Source organism: Mercenaria mercenaria, chromosome 1 (assembly GCF_021730395.1).
Source record: "Mercenaria mercenaria strain notata chromosome 1, MADL_Memer_1, whole genome shotgun sequence".
NCBI lineage: Eukaryota > Metazoa > Mollusca > Bivalvia > Venerida > Veneridae > Mercenaria > Mercenaria mercenaria.
Genome location: NC_069361.1, coordinates 2,187,332 through 2,209,996, shown reverse-complemented (window position 1 = coordinate 2,209,996; position 22,665 = coordinate 2,187,332). Strand labels below are relative to the sequence as shown.

The window sequence follows — 22,665 nt, the reverse complement described above, 5'->3', positions numbered from 1 at the left end:
ACCTCTAGAGTGTTAACAGTCAAATTGTTGACGACGGACGGACGGACGGACGGACGGACGACGGACGACGACGGACGCCGGACACAGGGTGATCACTAAAGCTCACCTTTGAGCACTTCGTGCTCAGGTGAGCTAAAAAATAGGAAGAAAAGAAAAACTAGATGCCCAAGGGCAACATGTCGAGCCCGCCAGCTGTCAAAAGCACTGGGAGTTGCACACGAAACTCTGTCTCACTGAGACAAACATTTGTGCCAAATAAAACAATTGTGCCAGGTTATCTTATAATCCCACATTCAATGACGAAGTTCTTGTCCGGACAAGGTCAATTATAGCCATATTTGACCTTTAAACTACATGTGTGACCTTGACGTTTAAGATATTGATGCCGGTGTTGCACACGACACACCATCTCATAGTGGTAAACAATTGTGCCAGGTTATTTTATAATCCCACATTCAATGACGACGCTATTGTCTGGACAAGGTCAATTATAGCCATATTTGACCTTTAAACTAGTGATAAAACGATGATCGAGTTAAATCGAATAATCGTCGCCGGCAGCTGCAGGTCGCCGACTATCGATGTTGGAGTTCTGAAATCGATGTCGCTAGCGCTTTTCGCGCAATTGATCCCTTTCCGTTCATTCCATATATCCGTAATTTTCATACATTTCGTTAATTAAACCGCAAGGGACGTCACTCTCACACGTAAAATGGCAGAAAAAAGTGTCCATGAAAAAGTTCGGTCGACTGTGTGGGCTTATTTTGGCTTCGAAAAAACAAAACAAGGACCACCTATTAAAGAAAACCTCAACATGCAATCTGTTATTTGTAAACTCTGCCGAAAATCATATGTGAACAAAGGTATGTTTTCGTACCCAAACTATTCGAACTCTTCGTAATTCGTATGGACTTGTGAATTATTTAACAATGATCCCGATGTACCTCTCTGTGTCTGTCAATTTGTCAACCTTATTTTGAAATAGTCTTGAACTGTCTTGTTTTATATTTATTTTATCAAGCCAACGAGACTGAGATTAAATTAATCAATTTTATACTTATAGAAATTTATAGTTAAAAGTAAAAATGCATTCCCTAAATACATTAAATGTATTCACCATGATCACTTGACACTTGTTATTGGTTTAATTTACTTATCAAGAAAAGTATTTACGAGTACAATTTTAATAAACATCCCTAGTCCCAAGTAATGTTTGTTTGTTTTAGGTTTAACGCCGTTTTTCAACAGTATTGCAGTCATATAACGGCGGGCAGTTAACCTAACCAGTGTTCCTGGATTCTGTACCAGTACAAACCTGTTCTCCGTAAGTAACTGCCAACTTCCCCACATGAATCAGAGGTGGAGGACTAATGATTTCAGACACAATGTCGTTTATCAAATAGTCACGGAGAACATACGCCCAGCCCGAGGATCGAACTCGCGACCCCGCGATCCGTAGACCAACGCTCTTACCTACTGAGCTAAGCGGGCGGGCCCCAAGTAATTATAAAAGCATAGTATATTTTTGTTTTATGAAATTATCTGAAATGTATTGCCTAAGTGGAATCTATAATAAGAGTATAATTATAGGTAAGTCTGAATGCTTTTACTTTCGATTATATAATCGATTGTGAATCGAAATAGCTGTTCAGATTCGATTCGATTATCGATTTTGTTTTGAAACCGATTTTACAACACTACTTTAAACTCCTAGTGTGACCTTGACCTTGAAGATATTGACATGGGTGTTGCGCGACATGCCGGCTCATGGTGCTGAACAATCGTGCCAAGTTATTTTAAAATCCAACAATCAATGACAAACTTATGGTCTGGACAAAGAAAGCCGGATGGATGGACGCATGCACGCACATACACCGAACAGCCATTTGGACAACTATGTCTCTTCTCCCTTACGGGCTCAACAAAAAACAAGAGCTGTCACAGTTATATACAAATACTCCAAAGCATGCCCCAAAAAATGCTTCGTCTGCGTAAAATAAACAAAAATTTAGATAATGACCTAGACCCAGTACATGTAGCATATTCTCAGGCTAAAATAATTCTTTGCATAAAATGACTTCTAAATCCATATATCAACAACAAAAATAAACAAGAGCTGTCAGTGGACAGTGCGCTCGACTATTCTCAGTTCTTGATAGTATAATATAAGCAATGAGTAAAACTTTAACATTACAATGAGCATATTCTAAGTCGAAAAGGGGACATAATTCAGTCAAAATGCTTGATAGAGTTGTCTTCTCCTGTTTACAGATTGGGGTCATGATGGTAAACAAGTATGCAAAATATTAAAGCAATATCTCAATAGACTTTGAAAATATTTGGGGTGGTACGAAAACTTTAACATTACAATAAGCATATTCTAAGTCGAAAAGGGGCCATAATTCAGTCAAAATGCTTGATAGAGTTGCCTCCTCCTTTTTACAGACTGGGGTCATGATGGTAAACAAGTATGCAAAATATCAAAGCAATATCTCAATGGACTTTGAAAATATTTGGGGTGGTACGCAAACTTTAACATTTGTGTGACGCTCACGCTCATGCTCACGCCAACACCGGGGCGAGTAGGATAGTTTGTTTGTTTGTTTTGGGTTTAACGCCGTTTTTCAACAGTATTTCAGTTATATAACGGCGGGCAGTTAACCTAACCAGTGTTCCTGGATTCTGTACCAGTTCAAACCTGTTCTTCGCAAGTAACTGCCAACTTCCCCACATGAGTAGGATAGCTCCACTATTATAATAGTCGAGCTAAAAATCACATAATCTTGTGACCTTGACCTGAGAGACCTGGGTCATAAGCTTGACACACCTCAATATGGTTAACATTTGTGTCAAATTATTTTCAAACCCCCCTATGAATACTGAAGTTACAGCCTGGACAAGAATTTACACAGACCCCCACCCCCATCTCCCCAATTAAGTTCAATGTTATAGGTCAGTAAGTCAGTTTGTAGTTCTTGCCACAAGGATTGTGGTGAACGTTTTATCACATACTGCATCTATTACATGCAAATCAGCAAACATTACATTATATTTTTACAGAAAATGTCATTAAACTTTTACCTTTTGCTAAATATAAAGCTTCATGAACAGTTGAAACAGGAATTCCAGGGATTTTTAGATCCATCTGTATTGCAGTAACTCCATTTTTAGTTCCCCCTACTTTCATGTCCATCTCACCAAAATAGTCCTCTATACCCTAGGTGGAAAAGACATTACTATTTTATTTGTTAATCTGACAAAATAATCTACTGTGAAATCATTAATATTCATGGGGGACTAATTTTCATGGATTTCGTGGTTGATTCAATCCACGAAATTTAATCCCAACAAAAAAGTAAAATTCCCATTCATTTTATGTTGTAAAGTTGAAATCCTAGAATTCATATCCCACGAAATTGCCATTTTGACCAAAACTAATAAATTTCATGCCCAAGAAATTAAATGATTTTACAGTATACCATTTGTGGAAATCAACTTTATTACTCTAACCCTGGATCTCAAGTCTGAAAACAATAAACTTGAATTAGGGTTGTCACTGTCAATCAGGACATGCATATACTGTTTTGCTTGTTTTTTTTTATTGGGTTTAACGTTGCACCAACACAATTATAAGTCATATGGCGACTTTCAAGCTTTGATGGTGGAGGAAAACCCCAGGTGCCCCTCTGTGCATTATTTTATCACAAGCTGGTACCTGGGTAGAACCACCAACCTTCAGTAAGCCAGCTGGATGGCTTCCTCACATGATGAATTCAAACCCACATCTGTGAAAGGCAAGTGATTTGAAGTCAGCTATCTTAACCACACAGCCACAGAGGCTCCTTTATGTATTGTGGATGTGGAAAGGATCATTATATGAGCCATGCCATGGGAAAACCAACATAGTGGGTATGCGACCAGCATGGATCCAGACCAGCCTGCGCATCCGCGCAGTCTGGTCAGGATCCATGCTGTTCGCTAACAGTTTCTCCAATTCCAACAGGCTTTAAAGGCGAACAGCATGGAGCCTGACCAGACTGCGCGGATGCGCAGGCTGGTCTGGATCCATGCTGGTCGCAAACCCACTATGTTGGTTTTCTCATGGCACGGCTCATATATCAATACAGAATGTCAAGGTATCAATACATAGGAAAAATGAATTAACCTTTACACTACTATATTTCTAAAATGAATTGGTCCATCATTCAATTTAGGAAGTACCACTTATTATTCAAAGGGATGTTCACTGAAAATTTACTGACTGAAGAGTGACCAATAAAGACCGAGATCAGCCTGCACTTCAGTGTAGGCTGATCTTGGTCTGCACTGGTCGCAAAGGTAGAATCAGCTGCCAGCAGTCTAAAGGTTAATTTTCTACTGCCTGAGTCCTCTTTCAGTTTATGTCATGAATCTGCATTTACAGCCCAATCAAATCTCAGAACCAAACATTCTTTGTACAAGAGCTGTCTGTAAGACAGCACATTTGACTTTTCTCAGTGCTTGACCCTGAGTTAGAGCTTTGCAAGATTTTTTTTTATAAACTTCAACAAAAAAAATTCTAAGTAAAAAAGGGGCATAACTGTGTCAAAATTCAAATCAGAGTTATGGGGATTGTTTCTCCTGGTGAAGACTTTGATAGTAAGTAACTATTTTAAGTTTCAAGTCAAAAGCTTTAATAGCAACAAAGATATTTGACTTCAGCAAAAACTTTAAAGATATTTGACTTTATAAAAAACTAAAAAGAAAAAAAAAGCTAAAAAGGGGCATAACTCTTTCAAAATTCAAATCAGAGTCATAGGGACTGATTTTCCTGATGTAGACTTTGGTAGTTAATTAATATTTTAAGTTTCAAGTCAATAGCTTTGATAGCAACAGAGACATTCGGCTTAATTAAAAACTTTAACCAACGCGGACGACGACAGCAACAGTAAAGCCGGGGCAAGTGCAATACCTCTACTTTTTCTTCGAAAAGTCAAGCTAAAAATGGATGTAAGGATGGGTGTAAGAATTGGGGTTACATACTGGTCTAAGAATGGGTGTTAGAAAGGGAAAGATAATGAGTCTAACAATGGGTGTTAGAAAGGGAAAGAGAATGTGTCTAAGAATGGGTCAAAGAATCGGGTTAAGAATAGGTCTGAGAATTGGGTTAAGAATGGGTCAGAGAATTGGGTTAAGAATGGGTCAGAGAATGGGGTTAAGAAAGGGTCTAAGAATTAGGGTAAAAGAATGTGGTTAAGAATGTGTAATAATGAGGGTAAGAATGGGTTTAACAATGAGTCTAACAATGGGTCTAAGAATGGGTACAAAAGCTTGGAATATTTAATTTAGTCAAAAAAGCAATCAATTTGTCACTGAACAAACAAGAGGACATAAAGGCCCAAAACTGTTCACCTGACAGACCATAAGGCCTAGTTCTAACAAAATCTGGTGAACATTCATCAAGATAAGAAGTCCTACAAAGATTCTTCTATTCTTAGAATTGCTGGCCTCTAAGTACAGTCAAACTTCAAGAAGGTGTACAAGAATGCTTCTGACAAACTTTGATAAATATTCAGCTATTGGTTCAAAGGATGAATCTGTTGTTAGATTTCTATTCCCTTGCAGCACAAAAAAAAGCAATTACTGGTAAGGGAAAGCGTCTGATAACATTACAAACAGCTATTGCTGAATAGGATTCATACCCTCACCAAATGCCTGTTTGAAACATTCTGACGCAAAAGATATCCTTTAAATGAAATAAAGTAAATTCTCTATGATGGAATCATAGTTTTTATCTTAAATGCAAACAAAAGCTGTCCATAAAACAATGCACTAAAACTGCATGTTGAGGTGGGGTGAGGGTGGGGGACAAAAAATGAGATGCGAACCAAAGTACACTGATACTAGGATAAAAATATATTTGATTTCTAGTTAATACTAACTTGATTTTGTTTTCTCTATTGCAAACATGAGGATTATGTTCTTTATCAATGATTAGAAGTTCTCAAGATTTTCTGAAGAAGTATTTATACTAATATGGTGGGTAGAGTACATCAACCTCAACATTCTGCATTTTATTCGATATGTAATAGATAGAGTAGTATTTTGCAAAAAATCAAAGCAAAATATTAATTATAGCATAAAATAAAAGGTAAGATTTGTGATAAGAAATGTCACATAAATTTCGTTTTCAGCATCAATGTTATGCAAGTATCAAGCTAAACTGTATTCACTAGACACAAACGTTTTTAAAATCATCATTAAATTTTACTGACGTGTTGCTCAGACTGCAAACTACACTAAAAAGCTTCCTGAAGGGTAGTTTAACATCATGATATACCTCAACCTTTGCCTAATTTCTGTGTTACTACTTTCAAATTTTTTGGCATTGGCCAACCAACCATGTTAGGACAGGTAATACACAAACTAACTTAGATACCAACCAAAATATCTGCCAGAAGGTAGTACTTGTTCCCATTAGGTGCCAGATCTACAGCGTCACTGGTTACCAGTCCTATAGCAACACCAGCAGCTGGTTCTTTTATCTGGACCCCAGCATCCATCAGCGCTAAGCTTCCTGCACATATAGATGCCATAGAGGAAGAGCCTGAAAGCAGGAACCAAAACTGGTTTAAGACCTGTCAAAACTGTTGTGCTTTTTTTTCCCCTTTTGTCACAGAGACAAGAGTTTTGGCCTTAAGGTAACTGTTTTGCTTTAATGGTGGAGGAAGACCCCAGTAGCTCCTCCAGAAATTATTTCATGCATAGGCAGGCACTATGGCAGAACCACTGACCTTCAGCAAGCAACATAGTATAGCATCCTAACAAGTAGGACTTGAACCAACAAAAGTGACAAACAAAAGATTCAAACCCAACAATCCTTACCACAGATGTTCACCATGAAACAGGAGTGTCATGTGCAAGAACCAGGTTCCTAGTTTTCTCTTTCTCTTATCAATTACATTTGTGGCCTTTAAATATCTAAAGGTAGCAAAAATAGGAATCTTGTCTTTATTTTGCAATTCATTTTGGTTAACTGACACAACCATAAAATAAACAGTCCACCACAAATGTTACAGTACTAATGCCCTTACTTGAAAAAAGTGAAAACACAAAATTTGTAATAAATTATTCGTTCAGTGAATCACTTAAATTGAATACACTGTAACTGCATACACTTTCTTGAGTATTATAGGAAAACAACAAGAGCAGCTGTCACTATTAGTGACAAATGCCCCCAAAGCGTTCCCAAGAATGCTACCGTTGTCTGCCCAAAATATGCCAGAATAGTTCAGGTACGAATCAGTTTGTGACCTTCGTCTCAATATGGTTAACATTTGTGTCAAATTATTTTCAAATTTCCTGACAGATGACAAGAGTTATGATCCAGAAAAGAAACAGACCATGTAAACCTTAAACCTCTAAGTGTGACCTTGACCATGACATGTTGTCTCATTATGGCGACCATTTATGCCAAGTTATTTCAAAATCCCTTGATGAATGGCTGAGTTATGAACCAGACACAAAACAGACTCTGTTAACCTTTGACTTCTAAATGTGACCTTGACCTTGGAGCTAGGGGTATGAGTCTTGCACAAGACAAGTCGTCTCATTATGGTGAACATTTATGCCAAGTTATTTCCAAATCCCTTTATAAAATATAAAATGTCACTTCCAAATCCCTTGATGGTAGAGTTTAAGCCCGGAAAAGAAATTACATGGACACAGGCAGGCACACACAAAAGCACCCACACCCACTCTCGGACGGACAGTGCAATTTTAATATGACCACCTTCGGGGGCAGAACAAATTGATCAAAAGCAACATTAATGGAAAAATAATTAAAAAGTTTTTTATATTATGAATGGTTAAATGTTTCAATAAATTTAATTAGCTAGAATGGTTCTCCATCTTGCTACAAGTTGTAGCTATCTAGTCTACACAGCAAGTATAGCTGAGCTAAAAATAGTCAGCAGTACACAGTGAGCTGCTAAATTATACAAGAGGGCCAAGATGGCACCTCACCCTCACTTGTGTAACACACTATAACAGTGTAACATGTTTTACCTAGTAATTACATAGAGACAAATATCCTGACCAATTTTCTGTAATATTGGACCAAAAAATGTGGCATCTTGAGTGTAAACAAGCATTTTCTTTTAATTCATCTAGTGACCTAGTTTTTTACCCCACATGACCGAGATACAAACTTATCCAAGACTTCATGATAACAAAGATTCTGACTAAAATTTATGAAGATAAAATCAAAAAAGTGCCCCCTAGGGTGTAAACAAGCTTATTCTTTGATTTGACCTGGTGACCTAGTTTTTGACCCCACATGACCCAGATAAAAGTTCATACAATATTTCATGCAGACGAACATTCTGACCAAGTTTCAAATGAACAAGAGTGTTAACACGCTTTTCCTTTGATTTGACTGGGTGACCTAGTTTTTGACCCATATGACCCGTTCCAAACTTGGCCTAGGAACCATCAAGATAAACATTCTAACCAAGTTTCATGAAGATAGGGCCATAAATGTGGCCCGAAGAGTGTCAACAAGCTTTTCCTTTGATCTGACCTGACAACCTAGTTACTGATCCTATATGACCCAGAGATCACCAAGATAAACATTCTGTCCAAGTTTCATGAAGATAGGGTCAAAAATGGGGCCTCTAGGTTCCTTTGAGTTGACCTGATGACCTAGTTTGTGACCCAACATGACCTAGTTTCGATCCAGGCCTAAAGATCATCAAGATAATCATTCTGTGCAAGTTTTTATCAACTCAAAGCATAAATGAAACCTCAATATGGCTGAAAAGGCCACAATAGAAAATTTTGCCCCTTTCAGGGGCAGTAACTCTATAACCCATAATGGAATATATCCCATTTTCGAAAGGAACTGAGATCTTATTGTTACTTAAGTTGTGTGTAAGTGTGGTTAAAATTAAATATAAAATGTCACTTCTATAGTATTCACAAGGTAAAAATTACCAAATTTTGGCTCTTTTAAGGGTCAATCAGGGGCCGTAACTCCGGAACCTATGATTGGATCTGAAAGATTCATCATGAAATCCAAAATTCATTGTTGTTGAAAATATTTTGCAAGTTTGTATCAAACCAAACCATAAATGAAGTCTCTATATGGCTGCAAAAGCCAAAATTACAAATTTTGGACCTTTAAGGGGCCATAACTCTGGAACCCATGATGGGATCTAACCAGTTTTCGAAAGGAACCAAGATATTATACAAATACAAGTTGTGTGCAAGTTTGATTAAAGTTAATTGCAAAATATTGTCTATATCTTGTTCACAAGCCAAAATTGCAAATTTTGGCCCTTTAAGGGGCCATAACTCTGGAACCCATGATGGGATTAGGCCAGTTTTAAAAAGGAACTGAGATATTATGCCAGTACAAGTTGCGTGCAAGTTTGATTAAAGCTGATTGCAAAATGTGGTCTCTATTGTGTTCACAAGCCAAAAAAAAATTTTTTTGACCCTTTAAGGGGCCATAACTCTGGAACCCATGATGGGATCTGGCCAGTTTTCAAAAGGAACCGAGATATTATGCCCATACAAGTTGTGTGAAAGTTTGATTAAAATCAAACACAAAATGTGGTCTCTATTGTGTTCACAAGGAAATTGTGAACGGACGGACAATGGACAGACGACAGGATCACTAAAGCTCACAGGTGAGCTAAAAAGATTTCAAGTTTTCTAAGAAAGGAAAATGCATAGTACCATTTGATTCTAAAACCTCGCAAGTCAATCGTATACTGAAGGGAAAGTTATCAGGAATTATTGCACGTAGTCCTTTCTCCGCCAAAGCACCTGAAATGTAGAAAGTTTCTCATTCATTTTGAAATAACCTGGTGTTCCCTTCTTTTTTATTCTTATTAAAGTTGGTGAAAATCGAAACAAAGATCAGTCTTGAGTTTTATCTTAAGCTAAAACAGCATTTTTCATGTCTTTCCAAACCTAATTATGTCGTCAAGTTACAAAATAAGGTAACTAAATAACAAAGATCAAATTTTGTGCAGACAAATAGTGGATATTTGTTTGTTTCTGTGTAAAATCAAATCAATACCTCTCTTTAAGTGAACATCAGGCCCCGTGTTCACAAAACATTTATGGGTCTCAGCTGAGTTTGAATACGAACTTTTGATATCAGTTTTACGAAAACTTCAAGGTTAAATTCCAACTGAGACTGATCATCAATACTGAATAGTCACTTCAAATGGTTAGTAACTTAAAATTAAGTTTAAACCAAGCTATTTAGATACAAATGACAAATAAAGTTTCATTATCAAACTCAGCTAAGTCTGAAATGTTTTGTGAACACTGGGCCATATACAGTATTTTTGCAAGTGGGGCAGCCATGAATTAAAATGTGAAATCTGCTGTTCAAGAGTGAATGATATTTCAATCTTACATGAAAAACAAGCAAATTTACATTTCAAGTCATGTCTTTTCAATGGTTTTGGCCAAATAGCACACATTTTATCCACGCAATGCCACAAACATTAGGCAATGTCATAAAAAAGTCATTTATCCTACCTTCATGCAAAATAAAGGCAAAAATCAAGGGGTCAGATAAATTTTGCTTTATCTGGTCAGTGACTAAATAAAGCTTGGCGGACTACTTTTTGGATTTTTTTTAAAACGACGCCATCTTGTTTTTGAGAATAATTGCTAAAAGACATATTTATGCAATTATTTTCATAAACGCGCTTTTATTAGGTATGTGAGACCATCACAAATGTATAGTGTATGCATACCGTACTTGCAATTATTACAAAAAGTTTTTATAACGGAAACATTCGGAGAAACGGAAAGTGACTCATGTATAGCGTTTGTTCAGAATTTTAGCTTTCTACACCTCAATCTAGGAATATATTGCATCTGTAATGAAGTGTTATTGAATAAAATCATCGAGGAAACGGTTTGCCTATTTGTTTTGTCAAGCGGCGATATGGCGTGTATATAAGTCTCATCAATCGTTTGCTTGGTGAGGATGGGCAATCCGACATTCAACTGAACTTCGGACAAAACTTCACTTGGCAGCAAATTAAAATTATTCTTTAATGTTCAGCAGAACAGAAGTCAGACACAAAGCAGAACAAGGTTAGCCTTTGTTTTTCGGCTCTTATTTTATTATATTTTCATTTTAAAGACCTGTTTGTGTAATGGTGTATTAATTTCTGTGCAAGACAGACTCGGATCTAGTTGGTGGTAAATTTTGAATTTTAATTAAAGAATGATTTTAGATCAGAAGGTAGGATAAATAGAACATTAGGTTACTGTCTTATAAATTTAAATTTATTAAGTTCGTCTATGAAAAAATAAAAGTCACAATGTATATTGGAAACAAGATAAAGATTTTAATGAGATTTTTAGATTTCTTTTGTATTTTAATATGGTACAGTACAAATGTTTTGTAGTTACTCGTCTTTATCTTTTGTGATATGAATTTTGGAAACAGCTTTTATATCATAAATACATATATTGTAAATTCTTCTGTGTTTATGTGTGAAAATTATAAAATGAAAACCTAACTTTTGAAAACAGAAACAATTTTAAATATAAGCAAAAACTAGACGTGTTTTTCAATAAAAAACTGAAAAACATGAATAGCTTCAAGCTTTTTATGGAAGAATTTCATAAATGTAAAATGCCTTTAAAAATTTTAACTTCTGTCCTCTTTTTCTAAACAAAGCTAGTAGGATACTGATAAAACCTTCTTTTTTTTCAAGGCAGTATGTCTGATCACAAGGAAAAGAGTTGAAAATTCAGCAAGAAAAACTTAATTTTTAATAACTGTAAATTCTCACTCAATAGACATCCATATGAAACAGTTATAAAAGACACTAACATAATTGCTTACAAAATGAAAAGACGACTGAGATATGGGGACATGTTGACAAATTTAAGCCTTTTTATAATGATATATCCCTAGGCATATTTTTGCTTTATGCTCCTAACATATGACAACATATATATTTTCTTACCATGACCAAGTTCTCGTCTGTTTTTAATTCCAGGAGCTTTCACTTCATTTGTTGCATAGGCTGGGAACTGTTAATTGAAATGTTTACGATTGTTAAATATTTGATTCAAAATCATACACTATTTTCAAGAATTTTAGCCAAGAGACAATTGTAGAGCATTATTTTTCACCCAAAAATATGCTATGCTCATCTGTCACTTAAATATTTTATCGATTTAGCAAATCCTCATAAACTAGATTAATTTTGACTAAATGTTTGACATAATTATGTCTCCCACCACTTAATACACAGACATTGTAGAATGCCACAAATTAAGGGCAATATCTCAAATGAAAATTACTGAACTATAACATTCTAATTCAACACTAATTACTCCTCTGAAATTTGGCTGATATGGAGAAGCACAGACATAATAGAACAGCTATCTGAAAGACATTCAGTCTGAAGCCAGCTTTAGATCAAAACTGAAAACACATTTGTTTAGTCAGTTTCACGAACAATGAGTGTGCTCTTGTTGAAAAACAAAATATCAGTAGTGGTATAAATGGTATTTATACGAGGTGTGTTCAGAAAGTTCGTGGACAGGGCCAGAAATAAACGTATTTTTTGAGAGACATATCTGTATTTTACATCATCATAAGCAGATTTAAATTTTCAGTACATGTTTAAACAAGAGCTGTCAGTGGACAGCGTGCTCAACTATTCTCAGTGCTTGATAGTATAATATAAGCTATGAGTAAAACTTTAACATTACAATAATCATATTCTAAGTCGAAAAGGGGCCATAATTCAGTCAAAATGCTTGATAGAGTTACCTCCTCCTTTTTACAGACTGAGGTCATGATGGTAAACAAGTATGCAAAATATCAAAGCAATATCTCAATGGACTTTGAAAATATTTGGGATGGTACCAAACTTTAACATTTGTGTGACGCTCACGCTCAAGCCGACACCGGGGCGAGTAGGATAGCTCCACTATTCTTCGAATAGGCGAGCTAAAAATGACAAAATTACATTAAACAGTTTTTGAAGTACATAGTACACAATACAAGTCATGTACCATCACATGCATGCAGCACTTTGACGTCGTCACTTTCATACCACGACGTCAATGTCACATTTTTTCAAAGTACTCTCCACCAACTTTCACACACTTCCGATGGCACTGCACCCATTTGTCATAAACTTCCAGATACCACTCCTTTTTGTACGATGCGATTATGGAGCGAACTGAAAACCTCAGCTCATCAATGTCATTGAAGCGCTTGCCACGTAAATCACCCTTCAGGTTTGGAAAAACGGTGAAATCCATAGGCGCGCAGTCCGGGCTGCAGGGCGCGTGCTCCAACCTCTCGAACCCCAGAAAGTCTATTACTGACAAGGTCTCGGTAGCTCTATGGGCGGGGGCGTTGTCGTGGTGGTAAATATAATTCTAAAATTCCTTGTCTGGACGCTTTTTCCAAACTGACTTTGCCAGATCCCTGCGAATGACCTGAAAATACAGAACCAAACACATGTGCAGAAATGTTTTTTCGTCTTGAATATTGAATGTTACAAACTTTTTTATGAAGCTTAGAGGTCTGCACCTTGTTATTAATTTTGCATTAATATTTCAGTATTATTATTAAAATAATATCTATGTTTTTTATCATAAGAAGCTAACCTTCTGGTAATATTCAGCGTTGACTGCTGTTCCATTAGGTACCACATGCTGCAGGAGCATCCCTTCTGAGTCCATGAAGAACAGGAACATTAACTTCCCCAATGACCTACAGGTTTTCGCCTCCTTTGGTGGTGGTGACTGAGGGTGTTTCCAAACCATAGACTGTTGTTTTGATTCGGGCTCGTACAGATAAAGCCGCATCTCGTCCATAGTTGTGACACAATGAAGAAAATCATTACCCTCCCTTTCATAATGGTCGATGAATGCTTTCGACAGTCTAACACGTGTTTCCTTTTCGTTGTCTCGGAGAATTCGCAGCACCAAGTGCGCACACACTTTGCCAATGCCAAGCTCCTCTGTTAGGATATTATGAACACCAGTTATACTAATGCCGGTAATGTCACACTGATTTCCCGCACCGCTCTCCTCCTGTCCTCGAAAATGATTTCGCTCACCTGTTTAACTTTAATCTCGTTTTGGCGAGGCCTCCCTGTCCTCTGCTTGTCACTTATATCATCAAATCTTTTATGCCATTTAAACACTAAACTTCTTGAAACGTGAAATTTCCCTTTCTGCATTAATTTGTGTGTATATGTCGCTGTCATGTTTGCACTTACACAAAACTTTATCACACCGCCTTGCTCATTGTGTAACGTTGCTGCCATAGCTGAATATTGTTTGCAATTTGTTTGATGCTAATAGAACACGCTTCAATGCAGATGACGTTCAAAATAACCGCTGAAAACGTTAAATGACGTCACATTTGATACGATACATTTTTTCGAGCATTTTGCTGCTTATGCAGATGACAATAGACAAGTTATACATATGCGTTTTTCTGAAAATGCGAAGTGCCGCGTGCAGGCGAGGTAGTGTTGCTGTAGCAACGTTTAAGTATACTCTCAGTGATGCAAGGAGCACCAAAAGTTGAAAATTGATTGCAGACTGACCAAATCAACACTTCTGCGTCTTTTCGTAAGGGCAAAGTTACACGTTTTGTAATATGCGTCTTGTCCACAGACTTTCTGAACACACCTCGTACATGTCTAAATCTCTAAATCTAAGTTCTAGAATCATGTTCATATTTTGAATGTACATATTTTAGATGTGTGTTATATAATTGTAAAACACAAAAGAATATTTTATAATTTTTGCGCTTTATAAATGCCATGTATTTGTATTATTTGAATTTGACAAATCAAGGGTCATAGCTTGGCTTAAAATCATTTAACGGGAACATGTCAATGATATGCATAATTATGATTCACACTTATCACTCATGAAGTTTGGTGAACGTCTGTCCAACTGTAAAATATGTCAAATCAAAAGCCATAACTCCACTGAAAATCGCTGAACTGTATAATAACAATAATATGCACAATGAGGCTTGGAAACAGTTATCAGGAGTTCAAAAGATTTCAGTTGGCAGAATAAAGTTGGAAAATATCAGTCATAACAATTAGATATCTAAGTTTTTTTCTTTCAATGCATCTACTCAGCATGTACCCAACTGTGTAAATCTGTGTCAGTTGTGTATGATAGTAAGAACTGTAACATACACAACTGGAATGGACAAACAGGCTGACAAACAGACAGACTTATAAGATCCTTTGACTGGTTGTACTATTAGATAGAAAAATCCAGCCCAAGGGTATGACATTGTAATGTTTAGGTGGTAATAAGGTAGGAAATTCACAAACTTTTCCTTTGATTTGACCATGTGGTGGACGGATAGCTCAGTGGTTTGCACACTGGCCTTCCAATCCTGAGGTCGGGGGTTCGATCCCCGGCAGCTACTCGGGAATTTTCAGAAACGCTTTTCAGTGTTTCCCACCCAACTAGAGGTGTACTGGTCAGGAACCCAGGCAATCCTTGCGTGTATCAGTGCTATACACTGGGCACGTTAAAGAACCAGGCTGTCTATTCGCAACGAGCTAGGCTAAGTTAGCCGGACTAGCCTGTATCTGATTTCTGATCTCTCTGTCGTGGGGGCTTTGTCTCACTCTGTCCCTCTGGTCAGATCGCTCTGTGTCTGTACTAGTAGAGGATGAATTATGCGCCCTGTGTGGCTGCATTTGAACTATGTAAAGCGCCTTTGAACGTGAAATTGATCATGAAAAGGGCGCTATATAAATCTGGTATAATAATAATAATAATGTGACCTTGCTTTTGACCCTAAATGACCCAGATTAAAACTTGACTTAGAGATCATCAAGACAACCATTCTGACCGAGTTTCATAAAGATTGAGTCACATCTATGGCCTTAAGAGTGTTCACAAGCTTTTCCTTTGACTTGGCCTACTGGCCTATTTTTTGACCCCGCATGACCTATTTCAAAATTGACCTAGAGATCATCAAGGCAAACATTCTGACAAAGTTTCATAAATATTGGGTCACAACTGTGACCTCTGGAGGGGTTCACAAGTTTTTCCTTTGATCTGGCCTACTGACCTAGTTTTTGACTTACATGACCCAAATTCATATTTGGCCTAAAGGTCATCAAGACAAACATTCTGACCAAATTTCATAAAGATTGGGTCACAACTGTGGCCTCTAGAGTGTTCACAAGCTTTTCCTTTGATCTGGCCTACTGACCATTTTTTGCCCCAGATTCTAACTTGGCCTAGAGATCATAAAGACAAATATTCTTACCAAATTTCATAAAGATTGGGTCACAACTGTGGCCTCTAGAATGTTCACAAGCTTTTCCTTTGATTAGACTTGGTGACCTAGTCTTTGAGCCAACATGACCCAGATTCGAACCTGACCTAGAAGTCATCAAGACTAACATTCTGGCCAAGTTTCATAATGATTAGGTCACAAATGTGGCCTCTAGAGTGTTCACAAGCTTTTCCTTTGATCTGGCCCTGATGACCTAGTTTTTGACCCACATGACCTAGTTTTGACTTTAGCCTAGAGATCATCAAGACAAACATTCTGACCAAGTTTCATAAAAATTGGGTTACAAATGTGGCCTCTAGAGTGTTCACAAGCTTTTCCTTTGATCTGGCCTACTGACCTAGTTTTTGACCCAACATGACCCAGTTTCAAACTTGACCTAGAGATTATCAAGACTAACATTCTGACTAAGTTTCATAAAGATTGGATCACAACTGTGGCCTCTAGAATGTTCACAAGCTTTTCCTTTGATTAGACCTGGTGACCTAGTCTTTGAGCCAACATGACCCAGATTCGAACCTGACCTAGAAGTCATCAAGACAAACATTCTGACCAAGTTTCATAATGATTAGGTCACAAATGTGGCCTCTAGAGTGTTCACAAGCTTTTCCTTTGATATCGCATACTGACTTAGTTTCTGACCCCACATGACCCAGTTTCAAACTTGGCCTTGAGATCATCAAGACAAACATTCTAACAAAATTTCGTATGATTGGCTTACAAATGTGGCCTCTAGAGTGTTCACAAGCTTTTCCTTTGATCTGGCCCTGATGACCTAGTTTTTGACCCACATGACCTAGTTTTGACTTTAACCTAGAGATCATCAAGACAAACATTCTGACCAAGTTTCATAAAGATTGGGTCACAAATGTGGCCTCTAGTGTGTTCACAAGCTTTTCCTTTGATCTGGCCTACTGACCTAGTTCTTGAACCAACATGACCAAGTTTTGAACCTGACCTAGAGGTCATCAAGACTAACATTCTGACCAAATTTCATAAAGATTAGGTTATAACTGTGGCCCCTAGTGTGTTCACAAGCTTTTCCTTTGATCTGGCCTACTGACCCTAGTTTTTGACCCCACATGACCCAGTTTCGAACTTGACCTAGAGGTCATCAAGACTAAAATTTTGACTAAGTTTCATAAAGATTGGGTCACAAATGTGGCCTCTAGAGTGTTCACAAGGTTAATGTTGATGGACGACGGCCGACCACGATGTCCATAAAAATATAATCAAACAAATAACTTTCTTACAGCACTTTTTTCTAACAGTAGCATATCAGCAAAGCACAGGAACTTTATGTCCATAAAATGGATATATGTCATCAATGTACAGTCGAGACTGCCTTAACGACCCCCTGAATTTAGCGACTCCCTGTGCGACCCTATTTTATGCTCCGGACGCAATTTACTATTAAAAGAGTCTGAATTAAACAACCCCCTGCCTTACGCGACAAGCGACTGTGAAATCTGGCTCCCGAATCGATATTTGACCGTTTTCAGCGACTTTGAGACGCTCCCTTGTAAGGTTTTACACGATAAAGTTACCGTTCTTTATCTCACGTGAAGTTGTTTGAGATGTGAACTTATTTGTTTACAAAAAATGGCTGAGGAAAAACATAAAAAAGAACTGTTTTGACATTAGAACAGCGTGTTAAGGCACTTGAATTGCTCGATTAGGGAAAGCTAGCGTATAAAGTCGCTGAAGAATTCGGAGTCGGTGCATAAATTAACTTTATTCCTGGTGAAACAAAAATATGGCGGTATTTAACAGGAAACGACGAAGTAAACACAGATTAAAGATGCAGTCAATAATCGAATAAATGTCAATGAACAATTAGTAACAAAAATATAAATATCATTAACCTCAGTGTGTAAATAGTTCAAATGGAACATTTATATTTTACTGCTCCCCTTTATTTTCTTGCCAGATCATGAGCTTAAATTTGTTTTATCAACATCATACGAATGATGCAAATTATTTGAAATTTATATTTTATCAATATGCAATTAAAGAAATAGTATTTAATCATTTTCCACTCCTTAGTAACCTTAAAAGAGGCCAATATATAAGTATCCGATATTCATGTACTTTAATTGGAAAAATATATGAAACCAGCGTCATCCTGTTAAGTGAGACTGTTTTAAGAGACTCTCTGTCATATGTGACCTTTTTCGCTGCTTCCCAAAGTCGGTCTCTTAAAACAGTCTCGACTGTAATAGTTCAGGTTTTGTTTTAACATCTGCAGTGAAATGTTACCTTCTTTGTAAAATAAGATTTTGAGTTAAGAGATAGGGAACAAAGAAGAGCTATCAAGATATTTGATTTTAACCAAAAAAATTACTCCTTAACATTACATTAAGTTCATGATACAACCCAAAGTGCAAGATGGAGCTTTCCAGCACTGGTGAAATCATGCAAACAATGGGGCCAAGATGGCCCTAGGTTGCTCACCTGAGAAACAAACGATAACAGTGTAAATATGTTTGACCTAGTGATTTCATGGAGTCAAACATTCTGACCAGTTTTCATTAAGATTGGACCAAAGATGTGGCCTCTTGAGTGTAAACAATCATTTTCTTTGATTTGACCTAGTGACCTAGTTTTTGACCAAGATTCGTGTTTGCCCAAGAATCCATAAAAACAAACATTCTGACAGAGTTTCGGGAAGATTGGAGCAAACAAGAGGGCCATAATGGCCCTATATCACTCACCTGTTATCATTGCACTTAAGGCAATAAGGTCAAAAAATCATAATTAAGATCAATCAAAAGAATCATGAGAAAATTTAGTTGAAATTTTCTTAAAGGTACAGATATGTCAAAATACACCTATAAATTGGAGGTACCATCCATGTTGTACCACAGAAAAGTGGTCTCAGTTTTTCCCTACGGCCAATAATAAAAATTTACTAAATAAGCAATTTATAGTAACATAAAAGGGAAGTAATTAAAAAAAAATATTGTAATGGAACAAAAGAAGGATCTGCCAAATAAAAACAAGAGCACTGCAATGCAACGCAAATGCAGAGCAATATGCACACAAAACAAAGTCATATGTCATATTTGTTTTTGCTCAAATTATTCTATTTCTTGTAAAATAAAATACAGTAAGCAAGAAAAATAATTTGTGGATGAGGAACTTTTTAGATTTGGAGATGGTACCAGTTCCAATCTGGCCAGTTCAAGAAAGGAACCAAGATCTTATGGTGATACAAGTTGTGTGCTAGTTTGGTAAAAACAAAATCATAAATGAAACCACTATCGTGCAGACAAGAAATTGCGGATGGACGACGGACGGACAATGGACAAAGGGCGATCACAAAAGCTCACCCTGTCACTATGTGACAGATGAGCTTAAAAGTGGCCTCTAGAATGTATACAAGTTTTTCCTTTGATTTGACCTAGTGACCTAATTTTTGGCCCCATGTGACCCAGATTCTAGAAAGTCCAGGGCTTTATAATAAAAAACATTCTGACCAAGTTTTATGGAGATAGAGTAAAAAATGTGGCCCCTAGAAGTGTAAACAAGTATATTGTTTGATTTGACCTGGTGACCTAGTTTTTTACCCCACGAGACCCAGATAAAAATCCATTCAAGATTTCATGCAGACAAACATTCTGACAAAGTTTCATGCACTTCAAATTAAAAATGCAGTCCCTATTGCATCCACAAGGTTTTTTTTTATATTAACAGGTGAACTAGTTTTCGAACCCCTATGACCCAGATTTGAAAATGGGCTAAAAATCATTAAGATAAACATTATGACCAAATTTCACGAAGAAGTGGTCATAAATGCAGCCTAAAGAGTGTTATCAAGCTTTTCCTTTGATTTGACCGGATGACCTAGTTTTTGAACCCACTTTACCCAGATTCAAACTTGACCTAGAAGTCACCAAGACAAACATTCTCACCAATTCTCATGAGTTTTAAACTTAAGCTGTGGACTCTAGAGTGTTGACAAGATTTTCCTTTGATCTGGCTTACTGGCCTTGAGAGTGTTCACAAGCTTTTCCTTTGATATGACTGGGTGACCTAGTTTTTGGCCCCAAATGACCCAGATTCTAACTTGACTTAGAAGTCAACAAGACAAATATTCTGATCAATTCTCATGAGTTTCAAACTTAAATTGTGGTCTCTAGAGTATTACCAGTACTTTCCTTTGATCTGGCCTACTGACCTAGTTTTTGATCCCACATGACCCAGTTTCAAACTTGACATAGAGATCATCAAGGCTAACATTCTGACTAAGTTTTTTTTAAGGATTCTGTCACAACTGTGGCCTCTAGAGTGTTCACAAGCTTTTCCTTTGATTTGACTGGGTGACCTAGTCTTTGATCCTATATGACCTACATTCGAACTTGACCTAGAGGTCATCAAGACAAAATTCTGACCAATTTTTATGAGTTTCAAACTTAAACTGTGGTCTCCCAAGTGTTCACAAGATTTCCCTTTGATCTGGCCTACTGACCTAGTTTTTGACCCCACATGACCCAGTTTCGAACCTGACCTAGAGATCATCAAGGCAAACATTCTGACAAGTTTCATAAAGATTGAGTCACAACTTTGACCTCTAGAGTGTTCACAAGCTTTTCCTTTGATCTGACCAGGTGACCTAGTTTTTGACCCCACATGACCCAGATTTAAACTTGACCTAGATATCATCAAGAAAAACATTCTGACCGAGTTTCATAAAGATTGAGTCACAACTCTGGCCTCTAGAGTGTTCACAAGCTTTTCCTTTGATCTGGCCTACTGACCTAGTTTTCGACCCCACATGACCCAGTTTCGAACATGACCTAAGATCATCAAGACAAACATTCTGACCAAGTTTCATAAAGATTGAATCAGAACTGTGGCCTCTAGAGTGTTCACAACGCAAATGTTGACGCATGAAGGACGTAGCACATTACACGCCGAAAGACGCTGGACAATGACCGGTCACAATACCTCACCTTGACAACTTCGTGCTCAGGTGAGCTAAAAAGGGGGAAAGCCACTATGGTAAAAACTAGACAATAATAATATATACCTCATAATGCAGCATGAAATTCTTTTCTTTCATGGCCCTGAAAAGATAGCATTGATTATGATCATAACAGAAGAGTTTGATATTTGGTTCACAATGGAAATTTTGTCAGAACAATGCTTAACTTGTACGTAAAGATAAAGCTCACAAATCTATGTACACTGCATTAAACTTCCTGCAAAATTTGATGTCACTCACAAGAAAGAAAATGATGGCATTCCGAAAACATCTTTCAAAATTGACAATCACAATTTCAATTATAGCTTAAACTAATTTTTCTAGTAAACATTAAAACTGAGCTGACATCTTCAGGTGAGTTTGGACTGGATTTAAATAAATTTTGAATTAAAATCAGGAATAGAACTGTATGTCAATCAGAAGAAAAAAAACTGCAATTTTACATTGGTGTGTCCTTCTGGCTGATGTCAATTTGTAAATGTTAAACAGATCAAAGAGCTATCAAAACTAGAGCTATCACTAAAGGTGATGAATGTACCCCCCGCATGCACTGACACAGTACATTGCAATTTGACGCACACAAGATTGCATAATTATGTGGACTGTATGTATATAGACTGTATGTATACAGTATAGTAACAAACAAGAGATCACAGAGTGATCTTGGCGCCCACCAATGTGCCATTTTTGAGTGTTCCAAATTTCAAGACTTATTGGCTAGCTCAAGGTCAAATTTCATTTCCGTACACAACACTGTGCATGTGGTCCAAATTCGAAAGCTGTAGCTTGAGAAATGTGAAAGTAGGTCACTAGATCAATTTCAAGGACAAAGTTCTTTGTACACAAAACTATGCATGTGCATCAAGTTTGAAGGCTGTAGTTTGAGAAATTTGAAAGTTAGTCACTACGTCAATCTTAAGGTCAAAGTTTATTTCGGTACACAAAACTATGCAAGTGGTCCAAATTTGAAGGCTGTAGCTTGAGAAATGTGAAAGTAGGTCACTAAGTCAAAATCAAGGTTAAATTACACTTCAGAACACAAATCTATGCATGTGGTCTAAATTTAAAGCCTGTACCTTCAAAAATGTGAAAGTAGGTCACTAGGTCAATGTCAAGGTCAAAGTTTGTTTCGGTACACAATCCTATGCATGTGGTCTAAATTTGAAGCCTGTAGCTACAGAAATGTGGAAGTAGGTCACTAGGTCAATCTTAAGGTCAAAGTTCATTTCGGTACACAAAACTATGCAAGTGGTCCAAATTTGAAGGCTGTAGCTTGAGAAATGTGAAAGTAGGTCACTAGGTCAATGTCAAGGTCAAATTTTATTTCGGAACACAGAGCTATGCACGT

The 22,665-nt window shown here is 37.1% G+C and overlaps 1 protein-coding gene across 1 annotated transcript in view; it reads right to left on the bottom strand.

Annotated features, from left to right (window-relative positions):
- The window catches only part of LOC123524821 (polyribonucleotide nucleotidyltransferase 1, mitochondrial-like), an 80,429-nt gene that overhangs the window by 16,596 nt on the left and 41,168 nt on the right, over window positions 1–22,665 (bottom strand). Inside the window, exons 13-17 of the mRNA XM_053537932.1 lie at window positions 21,363–21,399; window positions 11,988–12,054; window positions 9,721–9,810; window positions 6,423–6,586; window positions 3,082–3,217 (exon numbers count right to left, since the gene is read on the bottom strand). Of these exons, the coding sequence (XP_053393907.1) occupies window positions 3,082–3,217; window positions 6,423–6,586; window positions 9,721–9,810; window positions 11,988–12,054; window positions 21,363–21,399 (494 nt within the window). The remainder of the gene's footprint in view (window positions 1–3,081; window positions 3,218–6,422; window positions 6,587–9,720; window positions 9,811–11,987; window positions 12,055–21,362; window positions 21,400–22,665) is intronic.